The 21,532-nt window shown below is 46.7% G+C and overlaps 1 protein-coding gene and 1 long non-coding RNA gene across 3 annotated transcripts in view; one reads left to right on the plus strand and one right to left on the minus strand.

Moving 5' to 3' along the window:
- The window catches only part of LOC129150441 (uncharacterized), a 64,768-nt gene extending 51,688 nt beyond the window's left edge, over positions 1-13,080 (plus strand). Inside the window, exons 2-3 of the long non-coding RNA XR_008557190.1 lie at positions 7,094-7,290; positions 12,561-13,080. This is a non-coding gene — a long non-coding RNA (uncharacterized LOC129150441). The remainder of the gene's footprint in view (positions 1-7,093; positions 7,291-12,560) is intronic.
- A 1,825-nt stretch (positions 13,081-14,905) lies between these two features.
- Positions 14,906-21,532, minus strand: part of TRAF3IP2 (TRAF3 interacting protein 2) — a 41,311-nt gene continuing 34,684 nt past the window's right edge. For both annotated transcript variants that reach the window (XM_008159196.3, XM_028140250.2), the window contains 2 exons: positions 18,000-18,074; positions 14,906-15,488 (listed from right to left, as the gene is read on the minus strand). In XM_008159196.3, coding sequence (XP_008157418.2) covers positions 15,342-15,488; positions 18,000-18,074 — 222 coding nt within the window. In that variant the 3' untranslated portion in view covers positions 14,906-15,341. The remainder of the gene's footprint in view (positions 15,489-17,999; positions 18,075-21,532) is intronic.

Here is a 21,532-nt window from a genome sequence, read left to right on the forward strand (position 1 = left end):
CAAGTGGCCCTGGGTCTGGGAGAGGCCAAGCGTCCCTGGGTCCGGGTGCGACCATGTGTCCCTGGATCCGGATGAGGCCTCGTGCACCTAGGCCCGGGTGAGCCCAAGTGGCCCTGGGTCTGGGAGAGGCCAAGCGTCCCTCGGTCCGGGTGAGACCATGTGTCCCTGGATCCGGGTGAGGCCTCGTGCACCTAGGCCCGGGTGAGCCCAAGTGGCCCTGGGTCTGGGAGAGGCCAAGCATCCCTGGGTCCGGGTGAGACCATGTGTCCCTGGATCCGGGTGAGGCCGCGTGCACCTAGGCCCGGGTGAGCACAAGTGGCCCTGGGTCTGGGAGAGGCCAAGCGTCCCTGGGTCCGGGTGCGACCATGTGTCCCTGGATCCGGATGAGGCCTCGTGCACCTAGGCCCGGGTGAGCCCAAGTGGCCCTGGGTCTGGGAGAGGCCAAGCATCCCTGGGTCCGGGTGAGACCATGTGTCCCTGGATCCGGGTGAGGCCGCGTGCACCTAGGCCCGGGTGAGCCCAAGTGGCCCTGGGTCTGGGAGAGGCCAAGCGTCCCTGGGTCCGGGTGAGACCATGTGTCCCTGGATCCGGGTGAGGCCTCGTGCACCTAGGCCCGGGTGAGCCCAAGTGGCCCTGGGTCTGGGAGAGGCCAAGCATCCCTGGGTCCGGGTGAGACCATGTGTCCCTGGATCCGGGTGAGGCCGCGTGCACCTAGGCCCGGGTGAGCCCAAGTGGCCCTGGGTCGGGGAGAGGCCAAGCGTCCCTGGGTCCGGGTGCGACCATGTGTCCCTGGATCCGGATGAGGCCTCGTGCACCTAGGCCCGGGTGAGCCCAAGTGGCCCTGGGTCTGGGAGAGGCCAAGCGTCCCTGGGTCCGGGTGAGACCATGTGTCCCTGGATCCGGGTGAGGCCTCGTATACCTAGGCCCGGGTGAGCCCAAGTGGCCCTGGGTCTGGGAGAGGCCAAGCGTCCCTGGGTCTGGGTGCGACCATGTGTCCCTGGATCCGGATGAGGCCTTGTGCACCTAGGCCTGGGTGAGGCCACGTGCCCCTGGGTCTGGGAGAGGCCAAGCATCCCTGGGTACGGGTGAAGCCAGATCCTGGGTCCGGGTGAGGCCGTGCGCCCCTGGATCCATCCGGGTGAGGCTGGGTCCCAGGCCCGGGTGAGACCACGCGCCCCTTGGGTATGGGTGAGGCCACGTGCCCCTTAGTCTGGGTGACGCTGTGCCCCTGGGTTCGGCCGAGACCAAACCAGAGGGAGTCGGACCTCCATTACGACCATTTGTCCACCATCCAGAGCTGAGGGGTCAGTGCTGACATGTACACATAAGGAACTACTGGACATTGAAATTGGGTCTCAAAAGAACTGTTGGTCCAGGGGGAAGCTCGCTACAGATTGATACATTTGCCTGTCAGCATAACTATTATTGCTCGTCTCACATTCAGTTCTTATTAGTATATATCTAGTGACATATGATCTCGCTCATCTAGGGGAAATGATGAACAACATAGACTGAGGAACAAGAACAGAACCAGAAGCAAGGAGGCATCGATCGGACTATCGGGCCTCAGAGGGAGGATAGGGGAGGGTAGGGGGAGGGTGGGGGGAGGGGGAGAGTTCAACCAAAGGACCTGTATGCATGCATATAAGCCTATCCAACGGTTAAGTTCAACCGGGGATTGGGGCATGCGTGGGGAGAGGGGTGGGATGGGAATGGGGGGATGAGGACAAATATGTGACACCTTAATCAATAAAGAAATTAAAAAAAAAAAAAATTCTGCTTTCCTCATAGTTTAAAGCTTACAGCTGTGACATCTTGGTACTTTACATTGTGACTAATTGCCTTATGCTAACATTTGATTAATTTTTTAAAATGTCCTTTAGATAACGTGTGTGGCTGGCACGTGTGGTTGTTTGGGAGACTGGGGCTATGAAGTGAGGTGCCCCAAACAGCTGAATTTGATGAAATGTCATGCACTCTCGAACTTTTTAATAGTACCTATTTTGCTCGTTTGACAGCATCTAAAACCTACCTGTCCTTCAGGATTTAGCTCAGTTCCTGCTTCCTACCCAAAGCCTTGCCTGACAATTTAAGTCCTCACTGAGGTCTTTCCTCTGGGAACACCTAAAGCCTGATTTTCTGTGCAGCTATTATGGTGTTTAGATATGTCATTATGCACCCATACTTATTCCTCAATTTCCTTTGAGTCAAGGGCCATGTGCTCTGTCTCTTCAACTCCCTGCACAGTGCCTAGCATAGTGTTGAGCACATCTGGATGCTCCATGGTAGAAGTAAATTGAATTGACTTGTAGCCTTTTTCATCATTTTCCCATTATCATATCTAGGGCTAGTGTTTGCATTATTGCCTTTTATTTCTTGGTTCCCTATCTGTTCTTTAGTGACTCAGAAGCATCCAGAGTGAGCTGCGAGTTGGACTACTCCTGGAATAGGTTTGTCGCTTGTGTTTTTTGGCTTGGACATCACTATTCTGCACCACCCATAGAAAATGGGAGACAAATTCTATTTCTTATGACTGTAGTCTCTGGGGGGATTACCAATGTATATAAAGAGAAAAGCTAAGCTAATGGAACAAAGACCAGAAATATAAAAGGTGAAAGGAAAAGAGATGGTGAAGAGACAAAAAAACAACAACAAAACAAAACCCAGCAATCCTGTTCTCTGATGTAAATATGGTTCCTCTTTAAATAACAGAACATAAAGACTCTTTGCAAGTGCATTTAATGGATGATTCTTGCACATCCTAAGAATGCTTGCTCTTTAGGGAATTGTATGCAGTAACAACCACCTTTCCAGTTTGAATTAGGAATAAACTGGAGAGGCAGTTACTTTGGAGGAAAGGAAAAGCCTAGCAACACTGGCACATTGTATGCAGCAGTAAGAAATGACAACTCAGAATGAGATAGACTTCTCTCTCTTCTGTGATCAGCTTGCTATGCCCTCAATGAGTCCATGAGATTTTGCATTTTATAGGCTGAGCTTCCCACTGGCAGCGACTGAAGCAGTTCATTATGCACATCTGTCACGTGACCCACTTCATCAACCAAATGGAACTGGGAGAATAAGTCACCCTAACAAGATCCTTCAGTACACTCTTAAAAACTACTTACAGATGTACCCTTCCTCTGAAGGGGTACAATGAGTTTCCTTGTATGGTGCCACACGATACAGGAAATGCATTATTCCCCTCCAAATTCAGACTACCAGGAGGAAGCACACGAAAAGAAAGCAGCTTACAAAAGCACACACAGCTTTTGCAGAAGTCCTGAGAAGGGCTCATCCACCAATTTATGATAACGACAGATAAAATCCCAGGCCTCTGAAGCTCAGTTCATTACAAATGCTAATGTCCACTCAGGGAGAGGAAACCACATCAGCATTCAGCATCCACACAAACACTGCTCATGCTTTTATTTATGGTTGTCACTGAGTCCCCTCAGCAGTGTGCCAGCTCTCTCTGTGCTGTAACTTTAGCTGCTTTATGTGCTTTCATGACTGGCTATGCTCTGTGCCCATAGGCGATTTGTGCTTTCAGACTATGTCTGGTGAGATAAGCGGCCACGCTTCTGATCTTGAATCAGGAACTATTTGGTTCACATTCAGATCAGGTAGAATGAATGTTTTTGTAGGCGAGTCCAGGATTAGATTCACCTGCCATTGTTAAGTCTATTTCAGTTGGTGTGATCAACTTATCATTCAGTCAGCCAACGAATATTTATTGAATACTTACCATGTGCCAGGCATTGTTTTAGGCACTGGAGATTAACAGTGAACAGAGTCCTACCATCATAGAATTACATTCTACATGGGAACAGGGGAGACAGTAAACAAATAGGTGTGTAATATGCCAGTCAGGATAGGCTAGGTTATTTGTAGCAATAAACAACCCAATATCTCAGTGGCTTAAGACAACAAAGTTTGTTTCTCACTTACACTACCCGCTCATTGCAGGTCAGTGGGGGCTGTGCTCTGGGCGGCTTCCCCCTTCATGCAGATCCTCCGGAGTATGGCTCATCTCCGTGGCAGAGGGAGAGGACAGAGTGGTGAACTGCACACTGGCTCTTAAAGCTTACACCTGAAAGTGACACAGGACTCTTCTACTCACAGGACAAAGCAAGTCGCATGGCTGCTCCCAACTTCAGAAAGTGAGGAAGTGCACTCATGTGTTTGGGGAAACTGGACACATTTAGTGGATAGAGCTGTCACAGATGATGACAATTGCCATGAGGAAAAAAGCCAGGTACAGGAGATGATGTCTGGGTATGTGGTTTCTACTTGACATTGATGAACAGGAGTGGTCTCTCTAGTAAGGTGACATTTGAGAAGAGATTTCAGGGGTGAAAGAGAAGGCCATTGGATGGGGGCAGGGCAGCTTCCTGAAGAGGATGGAGCAAGGGCAAAGTGTGCCTGGCATGTTTGAGGAACAGCAAGGAAGTGGAGTGAGCAAGGGGAAAGATATAGAAAATTAGGTCAGAGAGATAACAGAGTTGTGGGACACAAAATAGCACCTTAAATTAAGGGCTATGGCCATTGTAGGTTTTGGGTAGAAACATGCTCTGAGTTAGATTTTCAAAGGATCCTTCCGAGTGCTGTGTGGGAAATAAACCAGAGGATCAAGGGTTGAAGAAGGGAGTACTTAAGAGGCTCTTTCAATAATCCAAGTGAGGTAAGAGAGGGGGCAGTGGTCAGATTCTGGATATAGTTTGCCAATGTATAGATGGAAGAGAAAGAGGATTCAAGGGTGACTTCCAATGTTTGTTTCTTTTAGTAATCCCTGGATATGTCTAAGGACTACTTCCTGTGATGTTTGAGAATTTTCAAATTTGGCAATAACATCATAGTAATAACCTCCCCATAAATGAGTACAGAGTTGATCAGCCAAGGGGAGATGTGGGTGCTGGGGAGTCAGCTTGATTCATGTACCAGCTTAGGGACTTTTGTCCCCACACTGGCCTCATGTCTGGTCCCTCAGAGTTTGTGATCCAAGTAAATTTATATCGCCAGAGAAATTAGCTTCATAATTACAATCAAAATAGGAGCTATGACTGAGTCATCCCAATCTCATCCCACCCCTCCATTTATTTGTGAACCTTGAATGTCACTCCCAAGAGACCCAACTAAGTCTATCACCTGGAGATTGGTTGAATAGAAATTTTAGCAAATACAATAAAACAACATTATATCCCCTCTGTCTGCTCACCCTGTCGTTTTGTAACATCACTCTCCCCATCACCAACACCTAGGAAATGGCAATTAGAACTCCCTACCACACCTGGGCCTTCCCTTAAGTCCTCTCCAGCATAGTGGAGCAGAGGTGAATGAAAAATTGCCAACTACCATAAGATAATGAATAAATAAAGGTCAGTGCTGCTTTTAAACCCTGTATTTTGGGGTCATTTGCACTCAGAAGCATTCATGCATTCAACAAATCTTCTTAAACTCCTAGTATGTGTTAGGTACTCTTTAAGCACTGGATTCAGCCATGCATAGAATAAATTAGTAATACATATTGTTGAAAACTGGGAAAGCATAGAAAGTATTAGGGGAAGATAAAATTTCCACTAACTCAACACTGAAACATAACTGCTGGTAACATTTTGCTGCCCAGTCTTTTTCTAAAAAATACATATTCTTTCTTCCTGATTTTTGAATATAATTTACACCTTTGGACTTACACTATACATTTTTTCTTTATAAATTTTTTCTTATAAAAAAAGTCACAGCAGATGCTCAGTAATATTTGTTAAATGAATGGAATAATTAATTATAGAAACTTAATAAATTATAGAGAAGCAAAAAGTGTTTAAATGAAAATCATCAATAATATCACTTCTAAGAGATAGTATCACTATTAATAGTTTGTGTTGTTCAGTAGGTTTTTGAATAATCAGCATATTTTTACAACACTGCTCTGCAACAAATGGTTTACTTTTTAAATGACAACTTTCTCTTTTTCCCCCCTAATTTCAATTGGTATGGTAACTCTCTTTCAATTTATTTTATTTTATTTTAATATACTTTTTATTTGTTGATAGTATTACAGATGTTTTCCATTTACCCTCCTTTTAGCCCCTCCCCCTCCCCCGCGTCTTCACTACCCTATTGCCTGTGTCCATGAGCTATGCATATCCTATATAATAAAGAGGTAATATGCAAATTGACTGTTACTCCAACACAAGATGGCCACCCCCATGTGGTCAAAGATGGCCACCACAAGATGGCCTGCAGGGGAGGGCAGTTGTGGGCGACCAGGCCAACAGGGGAGGGCAGTTGGGGGGGACCCAGGCCTACAGGGGAAGGCAGTTGGGGGCAACCAAGCCTAAAGGGGAGGGCAGTTGGGAGTGACCAGACCTGCAGGGGAGGACAGTTGGGGACAATCGGGCCGGCAGGGGAGCAATTAGGCGTCGATCAGGCTGGCAAGGGAGTGGTTAGGGGCAGGCAGGCAGGTGAGCAGTTGGGAGTCAGCAGTCCTGGATTGTGAGAGGGCAGTCAGACATCCCTCAAGGAGTCCCAGATTGGAGAGGGTGCAGGCTAGGCTGTGGGACACCCCCCACCCCATGGATGAATTTCATGCACCGGGCCTCTAGTCTGTATAATAAAAGCTTAAGTGACTGTTATGGTGGAATGACCAGAATGACCAGTCGCTATGATGCGCATTGACCACCAAGGGGGAAAAGCTCAATGTAGGAGCTGCCCCTGGTGGTCAGTGCACTCCCACCGTGGTGGTGCTGCTCAGCCAGAAGCCGGGCTCGTGGCTAGTGAGCACAGTTGCCACGGTGGGAGCCTCTCCCAACTCTGTGGCAGCACTTCCAAGGGGCCGGGATGAGTGCGAGCGGTGTGGCGCCTGGCCCCAATTCGGGCTCCTCCCTGGCCGCCTGCTGCTTGGCGCACTGCTACATCCCCTGAGGGGTCACGGACTGCCAGAGGGATGTCCGACTGCTGGCTTAGGCCCAATCCCAGTGCCATTCTCTGTAGAAGGCAGTCAGTATGAACAACTCAGTGACTCAGGGAAGTGCAGGGAACTCAGGGTGAGCCTGCCTCCGCGCCTGACTTACCCACTCGATGGTGTTCGCAGGACAGACCATGGTGGCCCAGCCTGTGCATGTGTAGCAGCTACTGAAGCTCAAGCAGCAGGCTGCGCAGCAGCAGAAGGCCATCCAGCCACAAGCCAGCAGACGGACATCCCTGAGGGGTCCCAGACTGTGAGAGGGCACAGACCAGGCTGAGGGACCCTCCACCCCCAGTGTACAAATTTTGTGCACCGGGCCTCTAGTAAGTATATAAGTTCTTTGGTTTATCTCTTCTCAACCCCCCAACCCTACATTGAGGTATGTCAGTCTGTTCCATGCCTCCATGTTTCGGGTCTTATTTTGTTGGTCATTCTGTTCATTAGATTCCACAAATAAGTGAGATAATGTTATATTTGTCTTTCAATTTAAATGTTTGCTTAACCAGACTTCTCCCCCTTTTTCCTCTGTGGCTGGGTAGTTCCAGGTAGGCTGTGTTGCAGGTGATAGTGATGCCTGATTTTTTGGAAAAGCAGAGCCAGAGCAGAGCAAATCAGTTTTCCCAGCCTGAAGTCAAAATTTCCTTTTAAATAACAGGTATAATATGAACACAATACTGCTTTTCAAATTACTCTTCAAAATGCTTTCAATCCATTATCCTATTTTTGAGGCTCCATTGTGAACCACGAAAGTCAGTTTCCTTTAAAGTCAAACATCATTACCAGGTTTGGTATATTCTACCTTTGATCATTCCAGCCAGTGCTGCTGGGGGTCCCTCTCCCTCACAAGGTGGAGGAAAGAAGGCTGTCTCCAGATGCCGGCATTGTTCTGTGTGTCGGCCATGGCCTCTCCCAGGTCAGTTCTCCTGAAAAATGAGGTGGAAGTTTTAAGCTTAAAAGCTTATGTGCTGACCTCTCCTAAGGGTTCGTTTTTAAAATGAAAGACTTTTTCTTGTTAGGACTTGCTACTTGCCTTTTTGGGAGTAAGAAAATATTCAAAGTCCTCATAAATAATCATTAATATGAGGAAGAAAGCAAGAAGGAAACAGCAAGAGAGGAACATTTATTGCATGCCCGGCACTATCCTGGCTTTTGTCATACATCTTACCTTACCCTGACAACCTGCCTGGCAGGTGGCTCTGCCCTCGGTTTCGTGGCTGCGACTGTGGGAGGTAAAAGAGCGAGCCTCAGGTCACACAACTTGTAAGTAAGTGCACTGGGATTCAGATGCAGGTCGGTGCATCTGACTCAGCTTGGTCAGTGTTTTCTGCCACAGGTTTTGTTTGGGGAAATTGGACAATGCCAATATTCATTCATGGAGAGTGTTTCTTTGCCCATTCATTCCAGCAAATTATCATTTTCTGCTTTCTCACTCAGTTAGTTGTATATTTAGCTGACAGGCTCAACTTCAAACATTCTCCACACCCTACTTAGCAGAGTGCAGAAACCCATTTGCTCTCTCCCAGCAGATCCCGGCACCAGCCAGGTTTCTGCTTCTCCAGATGTGGAGGTTGTGGTGTAACAAGCATGTCCTCACCTTCCCACTTCGCGCTATGTGGTCTGGCCCTAATGGGGCTAGGCTGCTGAGGTATGCTCTGTAGGCTGCATTGTCATTTACTAGTTTAATATGCATACTCTGTGGGCTCTTTCATACTTTCCCATTTCGTACATTGTCTCCTAATCTCAGGTCTCATTTACATGGTGATTTATAATCTCAACGTGTATGTGGGGGAAAGGAGTGAGCAGGTCTTCTGTTTATTGGTAAAAACCTCCAGTCAGCTGCCTCTTTGAAGATCTGACCTTGAAACTTCATCATTGTGAGCTTGGTCTTGAGTCACCCTGAGGGTCAGGGAAAAGGGGCCAGCTGGCCCGTTTGCTTAGTACTGACGGATGCTGCCTTGGCTTGGATCTTTTCACAGGTTGTGTCCTAGCTCCGCAGCTAGAGTTTAAGTAATAGAGGGCAACAGCGTGTATCACTCCTCTGTGCAAACCATAATATCTGGCACATAGTAGGCATTTTGTAAGTAATTGGAGATTGGTTGCTGATCTGTAGGTGCTGCTTAACTCTCACTGTGTAACCTTTCTGAGAGTAGCTTTTGAATGGCAGTTTCATTACAAGTGGGAGCGTGATGGGACCAGAACTTCTGTGCTCACACTGGAGTGTCAGGGACTTCTGCTTCATGTGTCTGGTATCCAAAGACCTGAATTTAAAAAGCCTGAAGGCCCTGCCCACCACTTTGGAAGGCCCCCACTTTAAGGTGGACTCACAGCATGGTTTCATGCTTGAACTTTGTGGTACTGTTTTTCCCAGTTGGGTTAGTCCACCTGTGACACCGGAGCTTCAGTTAGTTCTTCAGCAGCCATTTTTCCCCCTGTTAAGATAAAAGGTATGGTGATGTGTGAAGAGGCATGCTGGGCATCATCTTGGGGGCGAGGGCTCCATGAGAGGGGCAGGAGGGTGGTGCTGGGCATCTTGTTGGAGGAAAGAAGCACAGACAGAAGCAGGAGAGAGGTTTGCTGAACTGCTTGCCAGTTCTGCGTTGAGCTGGCTGGCCCTGGCTGCACAAGAACTTTGAAGTTGACAACAGATTGGAAGATAGAACCAATTAATTCCTGAACTCAAGGAACCCTTGGCCCATATCTCAGATAACGTGGCTGCTGGAAATTGGGCAGGTCCCAGTCTCACTTAAACACGACTGATTCTCTTCCCCTTGGAAGAATGCAGCTTTCACCACCGCCCGAGGGAGCCTGGCCTCACCCTTACGCCTGGATGAATGAGTGAACCAGAGGCTTTCTGTGGAGGACATCGCCCAGAAGGTGCAAAGGCCGGACAGGTACCTGCGGCCCAGCTGCTGCTCAGTGACAAGGCTGGCAGCCAAGCCCAATGCCAGCTTTTCGAAAGCAGCCCTTTGATAACACTGATTACATTTGCCTCGCTAGAGCCTTGGGCTGATTGAGCAACAGCCAACTTCTCTGGGTAACAAAGAGGAGGGGAAAGTAATCCAAACACAGGTTTTATTATAAAAACCAGGGAGTGAGAGAAGTGTGTTTATTCTGTAAGATAACACACCTGCTCAGTGCCCGGGAGGCTCATTTCCATCAGTTGCCATGGCAAACTCGTTATACTTCAAGGCCATGTGGCTTTGTTTCCTTTTGAGATCTGGTCCTTGTCCTACCTTTTCTAACAACTCCAGCACAATGACATGGAAGCCTGCGACAGCATAATTGATTTCTCCTTCCCTCTATCAACGGTTCCCATTTGTTCGGTGCAGCACTGAGGCTGCCTCCTCCTTTGAACTCCACGCTAACCGCGAAGGCATGCTTCACAGAGCCGTCCTCATTAACATTCCAGGTCCCCCTTCCCTGTCAGCGATAAACAAGCCCTGCATCAATGGCCTCCTTCCTTCCAGACTTACAAATGAGTGGCTCAGTTCCACGTTTTGCTGCCGATCCAGGTGCCCAGGCGGACAATGTGGGGCTAAGAAGCACGTGGGAGAAACTAAAAATAGAACAGCAGTTTTGGATGCATACCAGAGCAGCTACTTCATCTCAACTTGCTTTGCACACTAAGCCTAATGGGATCCATCAGGCATGAGTTCTCTCTCCCTCTCCCTCCCTCCCTCCGTCCCTCTCCTCCGTCTCCCCAGCTGCCATCAGAGCCTTCCTGGTGAAGGGAGCAAAGAGAGGTCAGGCAAGGGACAAGAAATGTGTGTCCTTAAGGTTTTAGTTTGCAAGACCTGGGAGATCTGGGGGCTGCAGTTATTCCTTCCATTCGCACGTGTCTAGAAAACAGCAGGCAGGCTCAGAACACGGTCACATTTGCCCAGGTACACTTCGCTCCAAGACTTCCATTGTTTAGCAAAGGCTCAAATATCACTTCCTTAAACATGGGGCGGGGGTGGGGGGGGGGGGGAGTTGTGCCCTAGACCCATACGCATACACTCCTTAAAAGTTAAATAGAGAACACACTACACTGTGTGTTCCTCTTACAGCCTGCGTGGCTGGAGACTAAGAATTTGGGAGCAAGTGCACAATCACAGATGGAGGGGCTGTGGACACGTGGGTGAGCTGGCAGCAGGTGGCTGCCCAGGGTCTGTGGAAGCCTCCCACCAAGGGACATGTGTTTCTATCTGAAAGCTTTTTCCAATAGAAATGGAACAGAAAAGTATGAAGTTAGGAACATGCTATCCTGCCCGGGCACAAGGCCACCCTGAATGCCAGCTGCATTGACTGAACGAGGCTCCTTTGTGCTGCGGATGGGCCTCCTGCCGCTCCCCCACCCAATGGAGAGGTCGCATGACCCTACATTTCTCATTTCTTCACCTGAAGGTAGTGCAGATGTTCCAAACAGCTCTGTACTATTCCAACAAGATGAATAGAACAGATTTCAAAGTAAAAACCTTTTTCAATGTTTTTGTTTTGGAGATTGGCCAGATAAAACTAAAAGGAATGGGCCTGACTGATAGGGGGTTTTGTCTGTAAGCTTCAGGAAGGTGTCAAGGTCTTTTAAATTGTGCCTTGGTTTCGTATAATACCAGTATAAAATAAATATGCCAAGCTACCTCAAGAAAAGTCACACACCATATAATCGGAGCAATAATTAATTCCCCAAAGCATTCCCCACAGAACACGTTGCAACACGATCGTTGAATCCTCCAGCCACCAGAGGACAGAGGTGCATCTTCCCTCAGGCCTCCTCTGTTCTTGAGGCGCAGTTTACCTCCGGGAGGTCCTGGGTCTGCTGTTCAACAAATCTGCCGTCAAACACCAGAAAGCTTTCTACGTCCACCAAGTAAATGTCTGCAGCCTGGAAACCAGGATATCTAGGTTCTATTGACTTAGACAAGCCACGGTTTCTGAGGGCCCCAATTTTCTCACACAGAAAACAAAATGGCAGAGGTGCAGGTTTTCTAAAGTCTGAAAGTTTTATGACAGAAATAAATGATATGAGAATTAAACTGATTTTGGTGCTTTCTTTCTTTTTTTTCTTCTCAAAAGTTCATTCTTTATCTCTTTTATTGAGTTCTTCATCTCCAGAATGTCTATTTGGTTCATTTTTCGAGTTTCAATCTCTTGAGTAAGTACTCGTTTTGTTCACTGGTTTTTATTTCTGAGTTCATCAAACTGCCTCTGTTTTTCTTGTATTGTAACTCAAGAGTTTTGTTTTGTTTTTCAGAACTGCTATTTTGAATTCTGTCATTCAAATCACACATTTCCGTGTCTTTAAAAGTTTATTTTCTGGAGATTTTTTATTTTCTTGCTGAGCTGCCCCATTACCTTGGCTGTTTATGGTGTTTGGTGGATTCCTCCTCTGTCCACCTATGTGTGACAAGTGTTTGTAGTTCCTACGCTGCTCTGGCCTTTCAGAGCTCTGTGACTTCGGCGTCTTCTTTCTTCCTGCCTGGGTTTTTGTTTATTTGGCCAGTGGGTTCATGGAGAGCCAGTTATCTTGAGATATAGTGCATAATTCTTCAGGATGAGCAGCATTTCTATTTTGTGAAATTTTCCCACACTCTAACCTTTCTTGTCTTTTCAGTTGCCCCTAGGAGGATGGTCTCACTGATTCTTCTTGGTTCATTAAGAAGAAACAGAAAGATCCTGTGTGTTGAGAGACTCTTTCTGGATCATTTCCCAATGATCATATAGGACTTGGTAATCCATTGGCAAAGGTGATGGTGACAATGGGGTGTTTGGCAAAGTGGATGAGGTGGCTGATGGAATAGCTTAGGTTAAGAAGAATGCTTGGCAAGGCATCATGAAACAATGTCTGAAATGTTCAAAACAGAGATTCGTTTAATAGGAAAAAAGAAAATGTTTAGCAACTATAGTAATTTCTTCTGAGCACTGAGCTGAGAAATAGCTAGTCTGATTTTGTAGCCGTGAACCGAGATGTCTTTGAACAATACAGAAGTTTAATTAAACAGGCAGACATTTTGAAACCAGTCACTGAAATTAAAAATTATGTTTTAAATTTTGTTAGTCAATAAATATTAGACAAGAACCTAACCTTGCATTCTGCACACCTCATCCCTAAAGTCAGTGTAGGTCTGAATAAAGCTGCGGCTAAGGGATTATTTTTACAGTCAGCCATAACCCCCCTCCACCCCCCAAATGTCTACAGATGAATGCAAAAGGACCAGGATAATGTCTAAACAAATCAAGTGTTAACCTTAGTGCCAGTGCTCGAAAATCATTGTTAAAATTCCTTTGATGTTTGTGGTCATCAGACTGCATAGAAACATCAGGGGTCAAACTTTCATCACTTGGCCAGGTGTTGTGTGTGTGCGCGCGCACACGCACGCGCATGCTCTTTGTTTTTTTTTCTTTTTTTGCTACCAGTGCAACCAGCTGCAACAGTTTAATGACTATTTGTGGAACACCAGGGACCTTCCCTCATCATTCACCTGGGGTAGGAATAGTGGCTGAGCACTCAGGACTGGTCTCTGAAGGGAGGAAGGACTAATAACATCACATTATTAAACCTTGGCTAACTAGAAACATTTCAGAGTACTAATTGCTGATGCCATTCTACTAGTATTTATAACCATATATAATCCTTAAGGATGCTACCCCGCCTGGGCAAAAAAGATAACAAAAAGAAAGAAGACTTGACGATTATGGTTGGGGTGTTTTACATATTTGGAGTTAATCAAACAAGTAAGTCACCTGGCCGGTATGGCTCAGTTGGTTGAGCATCGTCACGTGCACCAAAAAGCAGTTGGCTGGATTCCAGAGGCAACCTATCGATGTTTCTCTCACACTGATGTTTCTCTCTCTCTCCTTCTCCCTAAAATCAATAAAAAACATATTTAAAACAAAATGAAACAAAAACACCCCAAACCAAGTAAGTCAGTTCTACCAGGTCTCAAATGCTTTGAAGCTAAAGGTATTTGTCATTGAGTCTTACAAATGAGTATTTAAAGTATACTAGCTTTTCTTGTCCTTTAAAGAATCCCCACAAACATAAAGACATTCATCTTACTCAGTAAACATCAAGGTTATAATGTAAATAAAACTAGTGTTTTTTGCATTTCATTAGCAAAGTTCCTTATTTATAGTTGATAAGTATTGTTTTTGCTATCTCATAGTTTAAGAGGTTAGGCAGACAGATAAGGGGAGAAATAGCTGAAAAGTCTTCATATTGGATTATTCATCTTGGGCCATTATTGAAGTCATTCCACCTTGTTCTATATAGAACATATATTTTATTCTTTTTTTGTAGACAAAAGGAACAATATATATATATTTTCCCTAAAATTATGAATGTGAGGGTATTGTTGAAGAAAAATAAGAAAATGTCTCTGTTAAGAACATGTAATTTCATCCCCTGGGAGATATAATTATCTAAATGAAAACTTAGTTATTCCTGAACAGAGTATTTAGAACTTAGGTCCTAGACTTTAAACCTTTTAGGGTCATTAGAGATACTTTTTTGTCCATGTCATTTTATAAAGGATTCCCCGGAGTTTCAGAAAAGTGAAAGGACTTGCTTAAGGTCACACAGCTAGTTCATGATAGCACTGAGATTGGAACACGTCTCCCAAACCCCAATTCTAGCCTGCACTGTACACCCCCTGTCACTTCATATAACACACAAATATTTTTACATATATAGTAAGGCCCTAAGAACTATGATTCTATTTAGAATCATGGTCATGTGTAGTATAAAGTTGTTTTGTTTAAAAGTTCTACGGCAAGAATCAAGTTTTCACGATTATGTTAAAGGCATTGTTTATCTGGCTTGAATCTTTTAATATAAAGTAGTCTGTTACATCTGTCTAATATTATATCTAAGAAGCTTCATTGATGTTCCTGGAAGCAGCTGCCCATATTATTATAAGTTAATATATGTATCTTCTTTGAGATAAGGGAAACGCAATGTTACAAAAGAGTAAACGTTTTATTATTTGTACATGAATCCTTTTGGTCCGAGGCCACACAAGCATCTGGCTAACACATAAAAGTAGCCATAAGCAATGGGAGGGTGTTTGTGCTCATTTACATGTGGTCACTTATATGATCTCCTTGCTAAGCAGTGAGAGGCCCAGAATGGACGAGTCAGACTGTTCGGAGGAACAGGCAGTGGGGATAAGAAGCAGGGAATGCAGAGCAGCCACGCCTCCATTCCAAAGACAGGGTCTGTGGAGGTCTCAGGAGGAAGAATAGGCTGCAGAACAGGTTTTCTGGGGTAGGAGGGCCCCTGGGGAGGGACTGAAAACAAACAGCTGTGAGTGCTGCCAGCCAGCCTCAGCTAGAAGAGTGCCTGCCAGAACAGCGTCCAGATGTGGCCTGGCCCCAGTGAGCTGGGGCTGCGGTGTCACAAGGGTACCACCTGAAGCGTGGGCAGAGGCCCCCGGGGGGGAGCCACGTACTCTTCCTCTCTGAGCAGCCGCAGCAGGATGTTTTTTTTATTCTTGGGCCAGCTGTAGACGTGAGTGTTCTGTAGCCAGGTGGGCACATGCTCCTATGGAGAGAGAATGACAGGAGCAAAGGCCATTAGAGAAAAACCTGGATTCCAGATCCCCGGCTCGGTTCCCAAACATCTACGGCTTTCCCTTCTGGGGCATTTCCCACCAAACCATCCTGGGAGCTGCAGTGTTTTGCTTTTGGAAGGGGTTAGCATGTGACATGCTCTTGGCTTCGGGTGCAAGCTGTATATCTCATTATGGAAACCACATGTGCACAGCATTTTCTGTCAGTCTCCAGGCTACCTGCCCTTTGCATTTCAATGTGCTTTTCACCACCCTCACATAAAAGGGGTAGGACCGAGGTCATGCAGAGTGATGCGAATTCCCCTGTGATTTTGGAAGAAGTATGCCAAGACTTAATCTAATTCATTATCCTTTCACTCCAGCCACAGGTCTGGCCTGCAGTCGAAGGATCCCAGCAGACCTCCATTAGCAGGCAAAGGCAGAAACTGTGAGCCGGGGATAGTGGGGTGCAGTTTCAGACTACCCTCATGGAGTGGGCATTCTGCTGGGGAAAGACAGATATTGAAAAAGTAAAAACATCTAGTGCAGGAGTCCTCAAACTACGCTCGCGGGCCACATGCGGGTGTTTTTGCCATTTTGTTTTTTTTACTTCAACATAAGATATGTGCAGTGTGCATGGAATTTGTTCATAGTAAACTATAGTCCGGCCCTCCAACGGTCTGGGGGACAGTAAACTGGCCCCCTGTTTAAAAAGTTTGAGGACCCCTGCCTTAGTGTGTTCGCTGGGGAACATGCTGTAGAGAAAAATAAAACAGAGAAAGGGGATAGGCAGTGCTGGGGCCAGGAAGAATGGTTTGCAGTTTTAAACCGGGGGTTTAGAAAAGAGCGGAGGGAGCAAGCTTTATAGAGACCTGAGTCCAGGCGGATAGAGGAGGGCGCCTGGCTGGTTCAAGGAGCAACTCAGTGTGGCCGGAGAAGAGCGAGTGAGAGTAGGTGAGGGGCCGGGTCTCAGAGAGCCTTGCAGGTTTTTTTTTTCTCTGAGGAGATGGCAGGCCTTTGGGGACTGCAGGATGAGCTTAGAAGCAGCACCTGCGTGTGTCAGGCATCATGCTGGGTATTGATGACACCCAAATGAAAAAGACACAGGTACTGCCTTGAAGAGTTATTAGTCGTAAGAGGGAGTCAAAGTATAAAGAAATGGCATACCCAGGGGCCAGGTGGTGGGAGCAATCTGCCCTGAGCACAGGCAACAAAGGGATTGTTTGAAGAAGTTTTAAAAACATTAATAAAACCAACTGAAAGTTGGTCAGCTTTTTCTATCACCCTGCTCCAGTAATTCTAAACAATTACTCCCAGTGCCTTTACCCCAACCACACACCACTGAATCATGGTCAGCGCAGGGGAGAGAGATCAGGAGAGGCTAGAGAGACTGGGTACATGAGGATAAGCAAGAGTTCACTAGACAGACAAGTCAGGGAAGGGCATGCCAGTAGAGGGAACAGAAAGTGCAAAAGCACAGAAAATGAAAGCATATGTGCGTGTGAGGGCATGCTGAAAGAGTCCAGTTTGACCAAAGCATAGAATCATCTGCACATGGTGACAGGGAAGGCTGAGCATGTGGGCACAGGCGTGTGGAAGGGGCCTCGCATGTCGTGCTAAGAAAGGTGGAGATGATCTTGTAGTCTGTAGGAAACCACTATGAATTTCTGAGCTGGAGAGAGATCAGATCTACATTCTGGATGTCCCTCTTTGACGGCAGAGCAGAGGATGGCTAATACAGGGCCAAAGTGGAGAGACAGGGAGACCAGTAAGGAGATCTTGCAGTGCGAGCAGTGAGAGCCTGGGCAAGGGGTGGAAAGGCAGGCTACTGTGCAGGCTGTGAACTGTGCAACCCTGGGTTCCCAGTCACACAAACTGGACCCTCCCTCATCCGGAAGTCTCCATGCAGCCCTGGCATCTAGGAGTCCTCCAGGGTGCAGCTGGGCCTGAGCTCAGGGTGCAGCAGTCTCACTTTCAAGACTTTACTGCCTCACTGCCTTCCCTTTGCCAAGGCATGGCCTCAGGTGTGTTTCTGCCCTCATCCCCCACACCTGCTGGCAAGCCCTTCTGGTGCAGAAACCCTCCTATGAACCACAGCAAAGCTCACTTTGATAACTGTGCAGATTTAATTCCTGTATTCTACAGCTTTGAGAGCCGAACTACGTGCCCCAAAATACTTCCGTGGAACAGCCAGCAAGAAAGTACACATCTTGACTTTTATGAACAAGAGATAAGAAGTATCAGATGAACAGTCTCTTTTTGGCTCATGAGTTAAAACACAAACTACCTCTGTGTGTGATAGCTGTTGGAACAATTAGGACAGAGATGGTCTATCAGATAACACTATTCATGCTGCTGAACTGAGTGGGGCAACTTGCTGATCTTTCTAACACTGTTATCTCTAAGGAGTGATAGAGTTGACTAGGTTTTCCACTTAAAATCCCAGATAGCAAACAAAGCAAAGCTTGAATTCTGAGGGTTTTTTGTTTTTGTTTGTTGTTTACCTTCTTAGCATTTGGGAAGAGCACAGGGATGAATCTGAAATTCATACTTCCTTGTTTTATGAACTCGATCTGCATCTGGAACAGAACAAATTCAAGGTTTAATTTCAGGAACAAGGATGAGGAGTTAATGTACGGTATCCACAGTCATGCGAGCCCACACAGTACCTTTATTCTGATTTCCTTGAGTGCCTCACCCTTATAATTTGAAGCTCTCCCCATTACACATCTATGCCATCTACTCATTCACCAATCACTTACTGAAGGCCTATTCAACGTCACGCTCTGTGCTGGACTTTGTGTTTTAAGGATGAGGATTAAGATTAGGGTCTGCTGAACTGGGTGGCGTCAGCTCACAAAAGCCAGATGTGTGCCTCTTCCCAGCTCTGTGGTCAGTGACTTCACATTGGTAGCTTGAAATTGGCCATTGTGAGAGCAGTTACACCACAGAAATGGGAAGATGCTATGAATCAGGGTTTTGGGGGAAGGGGGATAAGGGTGAACCAGTTTACCAGAATACCACTGATACAAACAAACCCTATCCGCACAAAGCCAGCAGTTTTGTGAGCAGTCAGAAAGGTAAATTACCAACCACAGTGCAGTGTGAAAAAACTGCTGTGGAAGCCCCAGATGGGGCCCATCCATTCTACATCAGTTACAAGGACAGTTACAAGGGAGGTGTCATTTGGATGCTGGAAGAAGAATGTGGTCAGGCAGGGGGAGAGGGGAAGGACGTTCTCAGCACAGAAAAGGGCCTGAGCAAATGCCCGGAGTGTGGCAGTAGTCAGTGGGTCGGGACCAGCAGGTAATGCCCTGCAGCTAGAGCACAGGATGGGCTTGGAGGCAGAGGAAGGCAGGCTGGGGGGCCAGTTGTGGAGAGGTCTGACTTCCAAGCCTTAGGCTTCCCACACCAGTTCCAATTTGCTCTGACACGGCCGTGGCCCCAGGAGCTTTAGCTGCCAGAGCTCCCTCAAAACCGGAATTTTCAATCTGAGAGGAGTCAGAGTCTTCCAAATCCTGTGACCAGCACCAGGGATGCAGGCTTCTGATGACAAGAAGAGGAATTACGCATCCCAACTATTTCATCTTCCAATTGATTTTTATTACGGAGGAGTCTTCGTCGTGCATGGAATAAAAACAGAACCAAGAAGGACGTGCCAGTGGTGATGGCTTGTTACTGAGTTCACCAAAGAAAGCCCTCCTAAACTCACACCCGTCCACACTCACGCTTATTTGCGCACACGCCCAGTCACACAACACACAGATCATCCACAAGGTGTTCTCTCAGAACCTCCTCCCCTTGAGTCAGACGACACCAAAAACATGTTTTTTTTTTTTATTTATTTATTTTTTTTAATGAATCTTTATTGTTCAGATTACAATTGTTTCTCCTTTTTCCCCACCACCCAGTTCCCACCCCCCTCTGCCCCTACCTTCCCCCCCCCCGCTGTCCTTATCCATAGGTGTATGATTTTTGTCCAGTCTCTTCCCATACTCTCCACACAGACACCCCTTTCCCCCTGAGAATTATCAATCCACTCCCATTCTATGCCTCTGATTCTATTAAGTTCACCAGTTTATTATGTTCCTCAGATTTTTAATTCACTTGACTTTTAGATTCACTTGTTGATAGATATGTATTTGTTGTTCATAATTTTTATCTTTCTTCTTTTTCCTCTTTTTAAAGAATACCTTTCAGCATTTCATATAATACTGGTTTGGTGGTGATGAACTCCTTTAGCTTTTTCTTATCTGTGAAGCTCTTTATCTGCCCTTCAATTCTGAATGATAACTTTGCTGGGTAGAGTAGTCTTGGTTGTAGGTTCCTGCTATTCATCACTTTGAATATTTCTTGCCACTCCCGTCTGGCCTGCATGGTTTCTGTTGAGAAATTAGCTGATAATCGTATGGGAGCTCCCTTGTAGGTAACAAACTGTTTTTCTCTTGCTGCTTGTAAGATTCTCTCTTTGTCTTTTGCTCTTGGCATTTTAATTATGATGTGTCTTGGTGTGGTCCTCTTTGGATTCCTTTTGTTTGGGGTTCTGTGCGCTTCCTGGACTTGTAAGTCTATTTCTTTCATCAGGTGGGGGAAGTTTTCGTTCATTATTTCTTCAAATAGGTTTTCAGCATCTTGCTCTCTCTCTTCTTCTGGTACCCCCATAATTCTGATGTTGGTTCGCTTGAAGTTGTCCCAGAGGCATCTTACACTATCTTCAACTTTCTGAATTCTCTTCTCTTCATGCTTCTCTGGAGAAGTGTCCTTGGCCTCTTTGTATTCCAAATCTTTGAGTTGATTCTTGCAATCCTCTAGTCTGCTTTTGGGTCTCTGTATAATATTTTTTATCTCAGTCAGTGTATGTTTAATTTCTAGTTGGTCCTTTTTCATATCCTCGAGGGTCTCATTGAATTTATCGGCCTTTTCCATGAAATTCTTGAAAAACCTTATAACTGTGGTTTTGAACTCTATGTCCAGTCGCTTGTTCTCCTCCATTTCTTTGGTTTGTGATCTGTTTCCTTGCCTTCTCATATTCTCTGCTTCCCTGAGCTGGTAGGGTAGCTTTGTGTACTAGGTGTCCTATTGGTTCAACGGGTCAGCCTCCCAGTTACCTGAGGTGGACACTCTTGGTGTACCCTTGTGTACTGTGTGTCCCTCAGCAGGAGCTACAGCAAGAACTAGTTTTCTCCTCCTTTGCTTGGGCGGTTTTGGAGCAGTCTGACTGGAGCTGTAGTTAATTTTGGTTAAGCTGCCACAGAACAGGCCATTTATATGCAAAAGCCGCTGTGTGGAGCCTGGATGGGTTTGTAGAATGTGCGGGGCGGGGCCTCAGGGCGGGGCGGGGCCTCAGGGCGTCACTAGGCTGGGGCGTGGCCAACGGCGATGGCTGCCGTCAGCCATCTCTGCCTTTCCTGTTTCAAGTCCCTGCGCCCTGCGCTCCAGCGCAGTAAACAATGATTGCTGGGCGCACCACTGCAAAAAAGTCACTCTCACTTTTCGATCCGATGGCCGAGAGTCCAGCCTCTCCCCGTAGGTGTCTGGGTCCCCCGAGTGTCCCCAGAAACTGGATTTCAGAGCGATCGGGAGCTTGTCTCCCTGCGGATTGAAGAAAAACCGCGCGCCCAGTCGCCCGCTGCCAGCCCGATTCGCGCGCCTCCTTACCTCAGCTCCCCAGCGTTTGTGTTCCTTTCTTTTCCTAGTTGTAAATCTTCCACTCAGCCAGCTTTCCCGTGGTTCTGGGTGGTAGACGCTCTGTCCCTTAGTTGTACCCTCGAAATTGTTGTGTGAGGCCAGCATGTTTTAAAGCGACCGAAGGGCTGTGCCACTCAAAGCACCAGCCACATCAGTGCAGACACGTGAGAGGAAGGGCATAGTTTACTAGGTAAAAGTTAACACTGGAGGCAGTTTCTACTTCCAGGACACGGGGCACTGTCAACTTGTTCACTAGGCTGCTCCGCCTGTGGAGGGGCCACCGGCAGGAGTGCGTGTTTTCGCCCATATTTCCAGATACTGGCTTTGTGTGCAGTCCTGGCTCTATGAC

The sequence above is a fragment of the Eptesicus fuscus genome, chromosome 10, assembly GCF_027574615.1.
Source record: "Eptesicus fuscus isolate TK198812 chromosome 10, DD_ASM_mEF_20220401, whole genome shotgun sequence".
NCBI lineage: Eukaryota > Metazoa > Chordata > Mammalia > Chiroptera > Vespertilionidae > Eptesicus > Eptesicus fuscus.